We start from the raw sequence: 17,310 nt of genomic DNA on the forward strand, positions 1-17,310 counted from the left end.
AAAACCGCAACTTTTAAGTGGGTATACATAAATAGCATTTCACTGGAAATATGGTAGATAATGTTAGTACCGCACTTGGCAAATAGGTGATAGTGTAAACAAAGTATACATTGTGTATGTAATATGGACAAGAATATTGTGTTATTGTGCACTAGTGCAATACATACTGGTACTATAATAGTGGGAGTGAATATATGGTAATATCACGAAAACCTACGGGGGTGGGGTATCACAACCCTATACATTCAAATATAAAGCAAATCTCTTTACTCTGATTTGGTTTTCACTGGAAGAATGCCAAACAATTCATAGGGAAATGAATTACCTGTCCATGAGCAAATAAATGACAAAAGCCTCAGTTTTCAGTTCAGGAAATGACATTCTTTGAAAAAAATCTAGCTTTTTTTTCTGTCTGCTACCTTTATTTGGCCTTTGCTAGGAAGAGACCATGATTCACATTGAATCAACTGACTAAATGACCAAGAAGTATTACCCGGTATTTGATACAGAGGAAAGATGATATACTCCATAAAACATGTGCATTACAATGCAGCACAGGTCCTTTCACTCTGATTGAAGCTGTTTGAGTACATCACATCTCTTCAAGCAGTGATATGTGGTTTCACTTTCCAGTGGCCCAGGGTCATCACATTAAAGGGATGGTATAGTATTGGTTGAGACGAAGATTCAGCTTTTAATATTTTGTGCAATACTTACAGACCACTCTATGACATGCTAGACAGCATACACATGTACAATTCTTATAAAGAGAAATTCTATTAAGAGAAGTTTATTTGATGAAAATCGGCTTTGAAATGGCTGAGATATCCAACAAAAAAAGTAAAACAAAGCTATCCTTATAAAAGGTGAGCCCCACCTGTAATTATGATCCTTTTGTTTTGGACATCTTAGACATTTCAAAACCAATTTTCATTAAATAAACATTGAATTCCTCTTAAGAGTTATCATGCTCTTTCATTAAGAAGTTTCTCATTATCTCATGAAAGAAAGTTGGAAACCTTAAGCCCTAATCTCAACCAAAACTATGCCATCCTTTTAATCAAACACAACGCTAAGGATTCTTTGTTCTGTACAGTCAGTGGTTAGAATATATTCCAGGCAGATTCTCTTTTATCCGCATATCACATTTTGAACACTATAATGATGCTTAGATGAATCCATAGCTGTTAAAGATTACATGACCGTAAAATGGCCAGTGTACACATGAACTAAATAAACAAAACAAAGACCAAAATACACAAACACAGAAGTCCTAGCAATGTTATCTAAATTAACATGTTAATCTTGGTGAAAGAGAAACAGGTTTGGAATATGGAGTTATTTTGTGCTTGAGAGGGAAGTGATCAAACACTTCTTTTATACTCAAGCATTTTCACTTCCTCTTCAGTTATGTGAGAACAGAGTTACAAGATCTGCTGTGTTTATAATTAGTAGGTCCTTTAAACCCCTTCTCTCTATAGCATTCAAATTATTTGGGTGTGGTAATAAGGATAGTAAAAATGTCTACAACATTTTGCCCAAAGTGAATATCACTGGCAACATAATGCCCTCTTCAACTCCAAAAAGAAAGAAAAAATAGATATGTTGAAAAAAGAAGAAGGAATACCCAGAAGTTTTGTGGTATTCCTGTGGTATTCCTGTGGAGTCACAAGAATACCATATAATCATCCATTCTAGTGATTAGCACACAGGTATCATCGTAACATGTAAACCTGATGCTTAAAACACCATGCATAGCAAAGGGGTGCACTGATAATGCAGTTAATAGAATACTTGGTTATCTTTATTAATAGGCACAGCAAGTCTTCATCAAAAACTGGTAAACTTAAAGATGCCTTAATTTTGGGTTATCTCTGCAAACCATTCATCTGTTACTCTGCAAACATTAAAGAAAAAAATAAAAACCAAACATACTCAAAACACATACCACACATTACATTTTCATGAGCATGTATGCACTTTTCCATAACTTACATTGTGCTTCCTTTTCATTTCACTTTTCTGTCAAGGGAAAAATAAAGGGGGGAAAACCTGATGATTAACACAGGGCAGAGATTAACAACCTCTATATTATGTAATTACGTGAAATGATGCACACATAGCTATGCATTTCCATTAAATAATAGCTATTGTTATGATAATCATTGTAAAGTGGCGTATACCTTTTACGTAATTCAACAATTGAAAGACAGACAGTGGGTATGTTTAATAACACTGCATTTCTGATTCTCATCAGGACTACCTCAAGGTATGATATCATTTTAAAGAGTAGTATGATACTGCCAAGCAAACATTGTCACAGAACATTTCTGGCAACCTTTTACTCATCCAATAAGTATCAGAAGAATATAAAGTTTGACACTCTCAAATCATACCCCTTTTTCTGCTTCTCACTTCAAACTTTCATCACAGAAAAGATAAGATAAAGTTGAGCTTATTGGGACAATCAATGCCCCCTCCCATTAGCCAAGACATTTGGTAAAAATTTCAGAATGCCTTCAAGGACCATGAGTAGCTTTAAAAGAAAATCTACCCCTATGGAGTAATTGTTTGGAATGACATGCTATCAAATTGACAAGGCAGTTGATGTTTGTGCAAACTGTAAACATTTCTAAAATCTTACAAGAACATGAAGGATAAATGGTCATCTATGAAAATTTTTGCTGTCTCTTTTTCTTATGACTAGAGTCAGGCTTTGATGCAACACTGCTATGTAAAAATCTTTAATAAAAAAATATGCACTGTAATTACAGCTCTAATGCCTCTAGATTGATCATCCCTTAAATCACATTAGGGCAAGGACTCATACATGTGCAGCAATTTGCTCTATTAACGGGGAAGCACATCAGATAATGATCATACATTTTCTTCCACTTGAGAAAAACTGATAATATTGAGCAATTGCCAGAGAAGGGGCAGAATACAATGAGCATCACCAAATATGGTGAGTGCACGCAGTCTGGCTCCGCCTCTCTTGCCAAATATGGCAATCTCCTAATAAGGACGAATGTATACTGGGTGAACACACTTAAAGTGGTCCGATTCAAGATTTTGTGAAGGAGGTGGTCCATTCAGTGTATGATGGCTAATCATAAACCGAGTGTGCAAAGGTTGGGGATGGGGTAGGATAGGGTAGGGGTAGGATAGGGTAGGGGTGGGATAGGGGTTGAGTTGGAGATAGGGTGGGAGATGGTATATTCCCTATTGAAAGCAAATAAATGAACCAGGGGCCCAGGGGGGCGTTTCATCAACGAGTTCGTCGGAGGTTTTCACTGACAAATTTGCTATCAGCCAATCAGACGCAAGGATTTACACTGACAACTGTTAAAAGCTAATGAAATCCTTGCTTCTGATTGGCTGATAGCAAATTTGTCGGTGAAAACTCCGACGAACTCGTTGATGAAATGCCCCCCCGACGAACTCGTTGATGAAATGCCCCCCTGGTCATCAATACCTACGCTGGTTTCTTCTCAAGTCAAACCAATGTGGCATGTAGCATAGATAGCATAGAGTGTGCATCACTACTTCCTTGTTCGATTTGCACTTCTTTCATTTCACAGTCTATACAGTCAGAAAGACACATGCATACTTGTGTATGGTGTATTCAGGAATGGACTGACAAAAAGCTTAAAGGGAATTCCACTCTATATCCGGGTTGACTTTAATGCATGCGCAATGATAAACAAAAAGGCTGCACTTTCACAAAAGTTAAACATAAAATGAAGAAATTTAAGGAATTCAAAGTTTCATGTTTTAATGAAACAATATCATTAGCAACTACATGCAAATCGCATGATGCTGATGCCATTGTGCTACATGTTTCCCAAATAGAATGCGCAGAATCTCGCTTCTTTTTTATAACATGAAGGAGTTACTTCAATCCTTGCAAATAAAAACTTGAAAATGATAAGATTTATCAAATTGACTAAAATTGCAAATCATAACAAAAACATAATTTTTGTCACACTTTTGCAAAAAAAAAATGTGAAAGTTGTAATGCAATGATATCATCATCTGTATGGATGTAGTTGCAACAAATATCAATATTTTGAGAAAATTAATGTGATTTGAAAACGCCATGATCCTCTAGTGTTTTTTATGATTCTAATTTTGATGAAACTTCCTTCTTTTTGTTTGATTTCACTCTATGTATCACAGTCGACTTGAATGTATTGTGGCATTGTGTTTAAAATCAGCTACAACTTGCATCTCCCCCCCCCCCCCAGTGTTGCAGCTTTTAGGCCAAAATCAACAAAAAACCTCTGCAAAGGCAAATATGTATTGACTTCTATTGATCTAAATACAATACTCTGATCATCACTTATAAGGATCCCAAAAAAACAAATACAATAATGCATGTCAAACATTTTATAATAATTCTTCTACTTTTCTTCAAATTAATACTCAGATATGCCCATAAAAAAACCTTCCAAACCATGATTCTGTTGATGACATCATTCAATAATCACGGCTGATGTGCAGATATGCCAAACAAAAGACACTGCATAGAAACATGCAAGTTATGTTCAGTCTACGAAAAGGTGCATTGCACTGTCATTTGTCAATCATTTTATTATTGTCATTATTTTTTTTGATTTGGCATTTGCAATATACATATTCTTTTGGCCACATAGAATGTAAGTGATGATCAGTGTATTATAAAAAAAAAACAAAAGTGAACATGCATTTACATTGTACATTGCACAGGTCCTTTAAGCATGAGTTCCATCTGCTTTGGATACATAGGTATGTATTCTTCCCTAGTTTCGCCAGGGCAAATGAAAGCATCAAACATGATAACAACTGCCCTCTCTTCTTCTTCTTCTTTTTCTTCTTCTTTTTCCAGTATACAGGCTTGCTCATATGTTTAACTTTGATGGAAGTTCTCCAATAGTTATGGACTGAGTGCAACATCTTACTGTGTTTTGTTTGTTTGTTTGCTTGCTTGCATATTATAGGCAGCCAGCCAACAGGCAAATGGGATTAGACAGATATTTTTTTCATCATCAGTTTGGGAAACCATCAAGAATGATTTCTCCTTGTAAATCCACATGACTGAATGCAATGTCTGATGCTCCAGCAAGGACAGCATGGTTTGACAAAATTATGTTTTACAAACATAGGTTGCTTCTCTTTATACAGGCACAAAACAAATGCCCTTTACAGCAATCACACATCTCCCGTGATCTCAACAAAGTTGCCCCTAGATTCCCTAGCAGTTTGTTGCCATTCTGTTGCCTTATTGTTACCTTATTGTTGCCTTATTGTTCCCTTATTGTTGCTAAGCTTCAGTAGCTGCAATTGCTGTAAAAAAGTCATTGTGTGTGCTATACACTTTGAGAGTATGGTTCACAAATCTGGACTTGTAGACAACTTTGTGAGTGGCTAACTTCACGAATAGGAACCACTGCTATGGAACAAGATATATGTTTCATGCCTTTCCAAGATGCAAAGTTCGAGATTACCTACCTTAAAAATGTTTGCACTGCATAAGTGTAACTGGCAGGCAATATTTTGGTGTATTGCCATCTTCAAAATTATGAGCTGACTTACAAACCTCATGGACATGAAATACTGGTATATGATATAAACAATAAACTAGATGGCTCTTTGGCTTCATGAGGTCGAGCCTGAATTCATCATGTACACACCATAAAATTAGTAATATCACATATAGAGTATACTCTGTATTCACAATGACACAGACTGTACTACAACTATGGCAAACACCAGCAAATTGAGAACACACAACCAAAACAATCAAAACTATTCAGAGAAAAAAAAAAACCACCAGTAAGTGTATGCTGCACTGTTTTGTCAAATTTGTTGTACTATCAACTTCAAAAGATTCCCTGCATGCACTGTTTTTTCATGTCTGAAGGGCTGCAAAGCATTCCCAAGATGAGCACTGAAAATACCAAAATGTGAACAGGGTTGATTGAATATATGTATATATATACATATTGTTATAGCAAGATTAATGTACGGTGTAAGGTTACAATCTCACAATACTGTAACAAAGGCATCTGGATATAACCAACTACATGTAATGATGATACAAATTCAATGACATCAGTGGGGTTTATCGGTTGGGATTATAAGGGCATGGTTTATGAGCCACGATGACATCATTTTCTGCCTCTATTTCAATTTGTGCGCGGACTATCAACACAGCTATTCCATGAAATATAAAAATGAGTAATGAATATAATAGAGATAGACATACAAAAATGACTGGCATATGAAACTGCCAATATAGGAAATGTTCATGCTATGACTTTCCACCATGGGCAAAATTCAGTGATCATCACTTGTTCATTATCTTATGGATGAGAGTATTTCCATATTCTTTTTTTTTTTAATACCCTTCCTACTTTTTGGCTACTTCAAGACAGTGCAAAATTTGCAATGAAATATTCCACTTTTGCAAGCATTGCTCCTTAGAGTAAACTATATTTTATGTTGAATAGAAAATGTGTGACATATTTGACTAGGCTAGGAGCAATGTCATATTAAAGCAGTTAATGAATGGGCGTCTGCTCAGTTAAGACTTCCTTTTGTGCACATATCGAGTTTCCACACGCATACCTAAACAGCGGCAAACTACCAAGGTAGTTACTTTCACTACATTAAAGATTTAATGTGAATAAAATCTGCTGACAGGACTCTATAATCACAGTCATTACCATAGCAAACCTGGCATGGGATGAGGGTAGGGAAGAGAAATAGTCTTTAAGTGACAGACCATATCTTTAAACTGTCTTCAGAAGAAAAAAATACAAAGAAACACACAACAAGAACAACAATATATTGTGTGACATTAGCACAATTGTCTATGGCTATACATGTCATGACAAGATTTTGCCGACTGTTTTTAAAATGGCAAGGTATTGGACAACGCAACAATGGTGTACCACGAGTTCTGCTCTGTGACAAATCAATATGAGACAATAATATTCATACTTATGACACCGATACCAAAACTTGTGACAATGATGATGACGATGATAGTAATAATGACGACAACAATCATAATATCAAAGTTTATAATCACCATCACCACCATAATCATCATCATCACCATCATCATCATCATCATTATCACAATGATGCTAAACCATCATGCTATAGGGAAATTTTGCTGCAGAAATGATCCTCTTCCCTTCATCAAATTGGCAACTTTGAATTACACTGGATAGTTTATACTGGAGGATAAGATAGAACTATTCATATTTATCAATCTGCTCAAAATCAGACCCAAACAAATAAATAAATATAAAATTACAAAAATTTGCCCATTTGAGAGCCACACTATGTTGCCAGTTGAAGAATCAGTTCAATATTTCATGATAAATAACTTTGGAAAATTCTGCAAGTATAGACAACATTCACACACAATCAACAAAAGTCTGAGTGACAGAGAATATTGTACTCTACCACTTGAACATTTACGAGGAATAATAAAGATTTACAATTTGAAAAAAACAATGGTTTCTTGGAATGGATGAGTTGATACACAGATATAAATATCCATATGGGGTCTGACACAAAAGACTAATAGGATATGTGGTCTGTAGACATTAACGAACTTGACTTGATTAATGACATACCTTTCTTTCATAATACCAGTCCTGCAGAGACAAGAAAACCAACAGATGCAGCTCCTCATATAACATTTTTTAAACAAATCATGACCTGCGTTAACAAGGGTGCTGAGCTTATAGGTTTTAATGAGATTATGCTGTCTATACTAAACTTTATGACAAGATATAAAAAACAAATTAATTTTCATTTCTTGCTTATATATGCACGCAAAATGCCCTGTATAGTAATTGCTTCATCTATCAAATTCTTGGAGAAGTGCTGCAGAAATTATTTATTTTATTGTTATTAAATCAAAACATCTGAATTTCATGACATATCTTGTATTGGAGAAAGATTACATGGAAATGGATAAATTCATAAAACCTGCAAAAAACAGACCAACCCCCACCCTCTAAAATGTCACTTTGAGACAGAAAACAGAAACATTCTTAAATTTAGCGATTTAGAGGATGTCAATCATCCTGCAACCAGAATAAACAGCACTTGGTATCATAGGGTTTAAATGATTCAGAGAGTTTTCATTCTACTTTACAACTAAGTATCACTGAATGTTAAATATCATGACAAAGAGATAAAGGCTAAAACTGAGAAATGTGTTTTCTGGGACCTTACATGTGCATGCAAATTAGACTAGCTCTATGTTATTGTTACACATATTGTAGTTGCTTGATTATGATTTTGTTTCTTTTGTTATGTTTCCATTTGTCAGTTCTCCCTAAAGAGTATATCGTCCTTGTAAACTGATAATCAATGATACTTGTACATGGCTGTACTATATAAGTGTGCATTTTTATAGAAACTTTGAACTGCTTTTGCACTTTCGCAGCATAAAAAGAGACACAATGGTACTAAAAGTAAACATTGCAAGTACTTCCAATGTTGATGTTTTCCTCAAATGGATATTCCTTGTTCTTTCCAAACAGTAATTTGATGCATTAAAAAAAAAACACCAAAAAACAAAAATGGGCTCAGTTTTGATTAACTATGGCCATAAATGTTGCAACAGATTTCATTCCCTGTTAAGTCTTCAATAATGAACATCTAATGTGTAAGAAATCAGCCTTGGCCTGCAATTTAGCATTTATTTATTCAATTAATTATTATTATTATTATTATTATTATTTTTTTTTTTTTTGGGGGGGGGGGGTGTTTATAGTATCTTAAAACAATGACAAGAGAGTCCATATCATTACGGGAATTATCACTCAGTCTGTAGCCATTTATTGAATGATATTTGTCACCATGTCCCTGCTTTCAAAATCCAGATTTTGAACGAGATGATATGCGAGGAAGTCGTAACTATTGAGGTGCCGCATGTCTAGTGAGGCAGGTAATAAAATCATCAAAAACTTGGCATAAAATCTTGTTTTTAGAGATAGCATCTCTATTTGGTAACAGGACACCAATTTCATGATACATTAAATGCAAGAGGGGGAAAAATAACTTTGGTGTCTCTGTGCAGGTTTCAGAAAGAAAACAAACATTCAATAGAAAGTTTCCTTGATAAAGTGTGAAAAAGGAAGACTTTCAGTCTCATGTCATTTCCAACAAATAAGCGCCATAAAATGTTGCCTATAATTACCTGTACATCTATAAAATGTACGTTTTGAAAAGTAAGCAGAAAAAATATAACAAAACATGATGACACACTAATGAAAGAAATCTGGGTTGGCACAATGATTGGAAACAACACTGTGGGTGTGTCAGGAGATACATGGATTTAAAAACAAACAAACACTTATTAAATGTTCTGATAAACATACGAACATTCATTAGCTGATTATAGTCAGTGATTCACAGTATTAAATGCTATTGATATATGTGTATGGGCCCTATATATGTTTTGTCCACTCCCTAATTACTGGCATTTTCTACATAGTCAACGTGTGACTTCTTCATTTATACATTAACCATACAGGTTTTTCCCTTAATAGTTCAAAGGTAATTGTTTTGAATATTAAGTCATTTCTGCTAGACTATCATTGTGCTATAAAGTGTTGCAGACAGGAGAGGGATAAGTTTTTCACCTTCACAATCACCAACATGATACATGTGTATTCTGCCATGGTTGTACAATATGCATTCCGCATACTAGTAGTCCAAACCAACAAGAATCCTACAAGAAGCTACAGCGTGTATGCTTTCTGTAGAGTTGAACCGGTTTCTTTGACAGACTTGACTTACATAATGTATCCCTACACTACTCTCTGTACTTTGGATTATTTGGGGGCTGAATGGTGGTACTTGGCAAGTTTACAAAATATCAAAGTGACAGACATCGGCTCAGTCTTTTACTACTTCCTTTCATGACAGACACAGCATCTATACTATGCATACAAACAAACAAACAAACAAACAAACAGAGTGACAGACAGATGACACATGACTAGCAATCATTTCATGTTTTGCTGGGGTTTTCCCTTCCGACCCCTGAGACAGTTTGATGCAGCTGAAATATTGTGCTGCAGTATCATGACATTGTGGTATTACACATCTTGAACTTTCTCTTCCTTTTTTTAATTTTTCCTCTTTTTTTGTTGTTGAAAACATCTCTGCTGTACAAATTATTGGCTCCTTGCACCTCACAAGCATGTGGTATCTGGTCAAAGTATAATTCTGTTTCTGATTCTTTTATTTTGAAATCTTTGAAAGACGCCACAGTGCTTGGAGTACAGCAAAAGTTTCATGCATTTCATGTGACATGAAATTAGAACGAAAATAAAAATTGCATTAATTTTTTGCTTGTTTGCCTTCTTGTTATTTGTTTTGTTGTTTCTGTTTTTTTTAAAACATTTGCTGGTCTTGTAGCGTGTAATGCAGACTAGTAACCTTTCACTGTATGTAGTTCGTGTTGCCACAGCTGTTAACCACAGTGGCAACAGTAAGCCCTTTTTAAGTGACAGCTCAATTATTGTGACTACCAACAAAATCATAAACATGCAAAAGGCATCTTAACCTACTGTGATGTGATAACATTACTGATGATTACTATTTCTATTCGTTCAAACTCCTTTCAAGCTTGGAGAAAAACTTTGGCAGGCACATGCTGCCTAATGCCAGTTGGTGTCTGCAGAATATGAATGGAATTTTATGCCAGAGCTTGCACAAAAAACAAAGGGCTTGTACATTAGAAGTTCAACAAAACACAAACAAACAGAGAGTTAAGCATGTGAACCAAAACAGCCCTCATGCCATCCAGATAATAGTTGTCCCCTTATGTCTACCACTTAGGGTGCATTCGAGCGCTCTAAAGCGAACCAAAGCGGACTGAACCTAAGCGTACCGTACGGAACTGTGCCAGATTTGAAGCTAGATTTGAACTACTTACAGCTGTCCCGAACAAAGAGAATGATGTTTTTGCATTGTGACGTATGCGCATGATACGCGCATGCTTTACAGCAAACTTTTGGTACGCTTTTGGTACGCTTTTGGAGCACATCGGGAAGTGGTCCACTTTTGGCTTGGTACAGTACGGTACGGTACACTTTAGGAGCGTTCGAGCGCTCCTCAGGCGCAGGTACAGTATGGTACAGATCGCTTTAGGTGAGCACTCCACCGCACCCAAACGCACCCTTACAGATGCATATAATGTCCCAATTGATACATGTACATTGTTTACAAGCTGAGGAAAACATGACATATACTACCCTGTCTCATGAGCTAATATTTTTTCGCATTTTGTGGCAGGCTTTAAGACACAGCTGCAATATTTAGAACCGCTTTTTGCCCGCGATGACTTTCATTTGACAAAGCCTTTAATATCAGCTCGAAACACAGAACATTAAATTGATGATAAAAGTCATGCACATATAAGGTTAGCAGTGAAAGTGCAATAATTGCTTGTTGGGTTTTCCATGCCATGAAGAAGAAGGAAAAAGAAAGAGCAGGAAGATAGTAAAAGTATTAAAGAGCTGGTACTGTATGAAAATGAGTACCTCTTCCGTCATGGGTAGTCCACGCTATACACGGATTGTGCCATCGCAAAGGAGGAAGGGGGGAGGGAGGGGGGCAGATGTAAAACAGAGAATGCAATGAAAGACGAAAACAAGACAGAGGATCAATCTGACTGTGACATGGGTTCATCGTTTCTTTCATACACACAGCTACTGGATGCGGGTGCCGTGGCAACAACAATGCAAATGTTATGCTCACAAGAGACAAAAGCAACAACAACGGGATGTTAAGGAAACCTTTTATCAGGTGAAGGAAATAGCAATGTACGCACAGAAAATGAAATCAACATGTATTTTCACGGACAGCAGGTAAAAATGAATCAGGAGATATATGCTAGCACAACACATTGATTTTTTTCCTCTTTTTTGTTGTTGTTGAAGAAAATACTATAATGGAGTGGCAAAAATGACAGAGCTTTGTTTTCAGTTTTGTATCTTTTTTCCCCCTTTTCCGCACATGATACCACTTTTTAATTTGCATGAGTGTGCAGCCTACTGCTGACATTCTGGCTGTACTGTTTCACTTATGAAATACTGTATGAAGGGAAAATAGACAAGAAAGGATGACAACATTCTTTTTTTTTTTGGGGGGGGGGCAACAGGAAATTAAAGTAAGTCTTCATATTCATGACAATAATATGGCATGGTCTCTGACAAAATGCTTTGGTTTTAACATCAAAACGCTTTAAAATATCTATTTATTTTTTTCTTCTTTTTGCTTGCCTGCTACAATGTACCGAATCTAAAACCTTTCCTCATGAGACTATGAAAATGTTATAGCCTTTGTTTAGGGTCCATCACAGGCAACGGAGTATTAGAAAACAATCGGTAGGACAGGGTATAACAAAGAAAGAACCTTTATAGCAAAAATGCTGCAACTTGCAAGGCTTTACCAAAGGGGAAGGGCGATTAACTCTTTATTAATCAACTGATTAATCACACTTATTTGTGAGCAAAACACATTTACCACATACATGTAAACAGTAATAAGGCCATGCTTATAGCAGATGTATTGGATTTATAACCAACCTTTGACGAAACTAGTCAACTTTTTTTTTTTAGTTTATTAGAAGAGAACAGGCTAATCATCTGATTTTCAGTCCCTAGCGAGCCTTCTACATCTTGAACAGAACTCCTTTACATGCCTCAAACATCAAGGAAACAAAGAGAAGAATGCAGTAATGACATGCCTAACAAAATGGAAACAATCAACATCTCACAAGAACAATTTAAATTAATGTTTGAAAAATGCAGTTCAGTAAAAGTAGCACGTAACTAACATCAATCACCTAGAAGATTCCAAACCCAAAGAATCTGCACAGTAAAGAGGTAGAATTAACCTCATATTTGAATTGAACTCGTAACAGGATTGATTCCCCCCCCCCCCCCCCCCCCCCCCCCCGGACAAATAGAATTATCACACAAACCCATGTTGTTGTTATTTTTTCTTCCTATGAATATTTGGCCAGGCATCTGACACAGAATAACATTACTAGAGAAGCATCAGGCTGGTATCAAAATAACAAACACCATAATTGAAGAAATTCAATCTAAAAAAGGAAAAAAGAAACACATTCAACATAAGATTTCCTGTCAAGACGGAAACCATACTACAGACGGAATTAAAGATTAGGAGACAGATAGACAGACAGACAGTCATAGAGACAGACAGACAGTCATAGAGACAGACAGACAGAAAGACAGACACAGGCAGACCAGAGGAACGAGAAGAAAACACATCCTTACATCCAGAAACCTGCTCTCAGAAGGGAGGTTCGCGCCCGGAGATGGAGCTAAGTGTGGGTGGAAGGAAAAGGGGCGCGCCGGGCGTGTCTCGCCCCCTTGCCGCAGGGACTGGCTTGGTAACCTGGAGTCGTCTCCGCCCGCTCGGTCGCTGTCAGATACCATGCGACGGCGTGAGTTCACCTAGAAAGACAGATGCGTTAATGACAAGGGGAGTGGGGAGGTCAATTCAGAGGATGGGTTATATTAGGAGTGTCGGGTGGGGTCGGGCGGGGTCAAATAAAGAAATGTTATAGAGGAGCTTAGAGAAGTGGAGTAGTGGTGCAAAACGAGGGACAGTGTCATCTCATGAATTCTACTGAGCTGTATGGTTACCATCATCTTCATACAATTACAATCAATAATATCCATTTCCTTTTTCATTTCCTTTACAGTGACAACATCAGTGGCAGAGTGATAAACTCTCTCACCAAAGCATAGCATACTCATATTTCAATGTGTTTATAGCGGAGTATGCTTCATTCATTCATTCATTTCATTCATTCAGCCAGGCACATTGCATCATACGCTTTAAATGAATGAATGAAGCATACTCAACTATTAACACATCGAAAGACTTAATACAGAGACCATGACCACGCTGCGGAATAGAACCAAGGATGAGGTTCAACAACAGTCTGGATATTACACAGTCTCCCAATCAGGTTATTGGGGGAAACAATCTTCACAGTGCTATTTCCTGCTTCACACAGAGCACAAATTTAGAAACAGACCTGCCCCATTAATTTTTTACTTTCACTTTACTGACTGAATGGGACTATTACTCTACTGCTCGACTAAAGTCTGTTGAAGTGAATCACATGCATTCAAAACCTTCGCCCCCATTAAATTAAAAAAAGACAAAGTAAGAAACAAAAAACTTTGTGTGGCAAATTCTTACGCAAAGTAAATCTACTACTGTGATTTCCTTTGTGTGTGTGTGTGTGTGTGTGTGTAAGGGGGTGGGGTTGAGCAGGGAGAAGTAGCAAAGTTTAATATGTATGCTAGAAGATATTATAGGATATCATATTATAGGATAAATACAATTGGTCTACACTGATATACGGCACAAATTTTGATTTCATCAGCTAGCACATATCCTCATCTCAGAATATTCTGTATACGATGGAACAATGGGATGAAGGTAATGCTTCAGAAAATGGTACAAAAAATGGACTTGAAAGGGAAGTTATTGTTATATTAACATCGTTTTATTATGCTCACAAAGCAGATTGTCTCCTGTACTGATGCAAAGTCCAGTTATTGCTTTTTCCATTTTCACACTGTATACTATACGTATACTTTATTACTAGTCGAACAAATGCCTTAAAAACACAATCTTTTCACTGTTCGGTATCATTTGCTATTTGTTCAGAGGAAAATGATCTATTGTTCAGTACTCCACAATGTTCTGCCTTGATGAAGACATTACAAATGGATTACTATCACCTGATGTTTAGAAATTGTAGGCTGGTATTTGACTATTAAAGCACCTTCCTATGTTTGACGATGATAAACAATTACATCTGTTTTAATGATATATCAAACTGAAATGTAATTTCAAAGCAGCCTAACGCATCAGTAATCATATGTCTGATATCCTGATTTACATACGTCAGAAATATATGGACCTTATGAGGGGAGAAAGTGCCCACTGTTCAGACTAATATGAAAGAAGGCTTTAAGAGATATGTGCAATATACACATTCACAAGTATATACACACACACTTGCACACACATACATACACACAAGACACATGCAAATCATGTTTAGCAGTGATACACCCCAACATAGGTCAGATGGTCAATACACATCCTACATATATCATCTTTTACATAGAATCATAAGATAAAATATCATTTAATACTTGTTAAACATTGTTCTTTTAGGCACAAGATTGCCCATCATGCATACAAAGGTTAATACTGCCCTGTAGATGGGGGGTACACATTCCATCAAACGACAATAATGTAAAGTATACACAATAACATTCCGCAACTGATGTAAGAAATCATCACTGCTGCAAAATACAGTCTTACACAAGGATTAAGAGTAAAAAATGTTCTGATTTCCTTTTTGAAATACATACTGTGTACAATCGGCCACACAGCCCTTGGGTGCTACAGTATCAAAACTAGTGATATATTACAAACCAATGGCAAGCGATCAATCACTTGTTTCACACTGACATATCCAAGAAAATCTATGTTGGTTCTTATGCATATGCACATGGAACCACTATTCCACATGGACCGACCAATAGTAGATACAGTCAACCTCCTCTACGTTGACTTTGCACAAGTCGTAAAATTGGCTATTAAGTCGAAGAAAAATTCTACCCGCATGGATACAAACATTCATTAAAGATATTGTGTGGGTCAAAATTCATGTTAAGTTGAAGAGTTTCCTTCCCTTCTTCATCATCAATTTGAATAAGAGACACAATCTGTCTGCAGTGATACAGGAAATATATTTTGAGATATCTTTTTTTTTTTCAGTTTCAAGGTTTGATTTCATTTCTGCATTTTTCCACAGAAGTCATACATGAAAATGACAGCATGTGTATCTGAAAACAACAAAATAGAGAAAAAGATGTCTGGTTCTTGCACATATTCTTAGAATGAGGAACTACTCATTACCTTCAAACAACTTGAAGAAGAATCACTCTAGTTGTTCTATACCCTGGACAACTGAAGAGTGCTTGAGTGCAAGAGATGTCACAGTGACTGACCAGGTCATCTTCTCTCACCCCACTTTCAGACTAGAGAGTTCTTGTATCGATATACCATGTATGGATATAGGACGTTTTTATTTGTCTGAATGCTCTTACATTGAAACGTTGTATCAATATACATTGTATATCGTCGAAACAATGGTTTGAGCGTTGTTTCAAATCATTATCCTTTATCCATACAATGTATATTTGTGTCTGAATGCTCGCATATCCATAAGTCGTATGAGTAGGCGGGGCTTACTCGCAGCGCGCACCGAGCTCATGTGTGCACTTATAACGGGCGGCTGACAGACTGACTGTGACGTAGTCGAACTTGACAGCATAAACAATTCCTTGTTAATGATCTGGCGCAAATGAGCAAACTACTGGATGAATCCAAGGCAGAGTATAAACACTATGCGCACAGCCTGCGTAAATTACGTACTTCGCATGGAAGAGATTCACGTCTACTCAAGAAATATCGCTTGTGCGCTAGGTCTGAATGCTCTCATACGATTATCGTATAACGGGGTGCTGAGTCTGAATGCTCTTATGTCGAAACGTCGTATATCCATACGTCGTATGAATAGGCCTATACGATAACTCGGTGTGTCTGAAAGTGCCACTAGTCTCAGTAACCCACAGGCCTGATGATATTCCTTCTAACAGTCACAACTTTGCTCCAACGAACAGCCTACCTTCACTTACACTTTCACTTCTACTGCCGTGTAAGACCAAAACTGCTACCACTGATAACAACTTCCTCCATGCTGGTAAGACCAATACACTGTACAAACACTTCCACCAGAAGTACTCACTCAAGACTCACATTTTTCACCGGGAGGCATTCGATTGCTAACTCTCTTGGAGGAGTCTGCTCCTTTGAAACTTTCTTCAACAGGTATGTGGCAATATACAAATGCTGTCATCATCACAGAAAACATACAACTCTCCTCTGCTCTGGGAAGAAAACTGCTAACCACTGAAAATAACTTTTCTCTTTGCTGTCATGTTCTCCAGTAGCAGATGTATTCCACATAGCAGGTGGGGACAGTATTATATATATTGCGAGTTTTGAAAAGTTTTCTCACTGGTATATGTGCATGGGTCTGTGATGTCTCGCACACCATGCAACAAAAAGCAGGACATACACTTGTAGGAGGATATTCCTGGAATCGGCCAAGCAGGAATTTCCCTATAAAAGGACCATTTCCACTGCAAGCCGGGCTGAAAA

At 36.8% G+C, this 17,310-nt stretch overlaps 1 protein-coding gene across 1 annotated transcript in view; it reads right to left on the reverse strand.

The window, feature by feature from the left end:
* Nucleotides 1-17,310, reverse strand: part of LOC139728581 (rho GTPase-activating protein 15-like) — a 102,257-nt gene that overhangs the window by 13,860 nt on the left and 71,087 nt on the right. The window contains exons 5-7 of the mRNA XM_071639518.1: nucleotides 13,326-13,505; nucleotides 11,562-11,585; nucleotides 1,996-2,022 (exon numbers count right to left, since the gene is read on the reverse strand). Of these exons, the coding sequence (XP_071495619.1) occupies nucleotides 1,996-2,022; nucleotides 11,562-11,585; nucleotides 13,326-13,505 (231 nt within the window). The remainder of the gene's footprint in view (nucleotides 1-1,995; nucleotides 2,023-11,561; nucleotides 11,586-13,325; nucleotides 13,506-17,310) is intronic.

This window comes from Diadema antillarum, unplaced genomic scaffold, assembly GCF_040938485.1.
Source record: "Diadema antillarum isolate AM-2024a unplaced genomic scaffold, OU_Dant_1.0 seq00000183_RagTag, whole genome shotgun sequence".
Lineage (NCBI taxonomy): Eukaryota > Metazoa > Echinodermata > Echinoidea > Diadematoida > Diadematidae > Diadema > Diadema antillarum.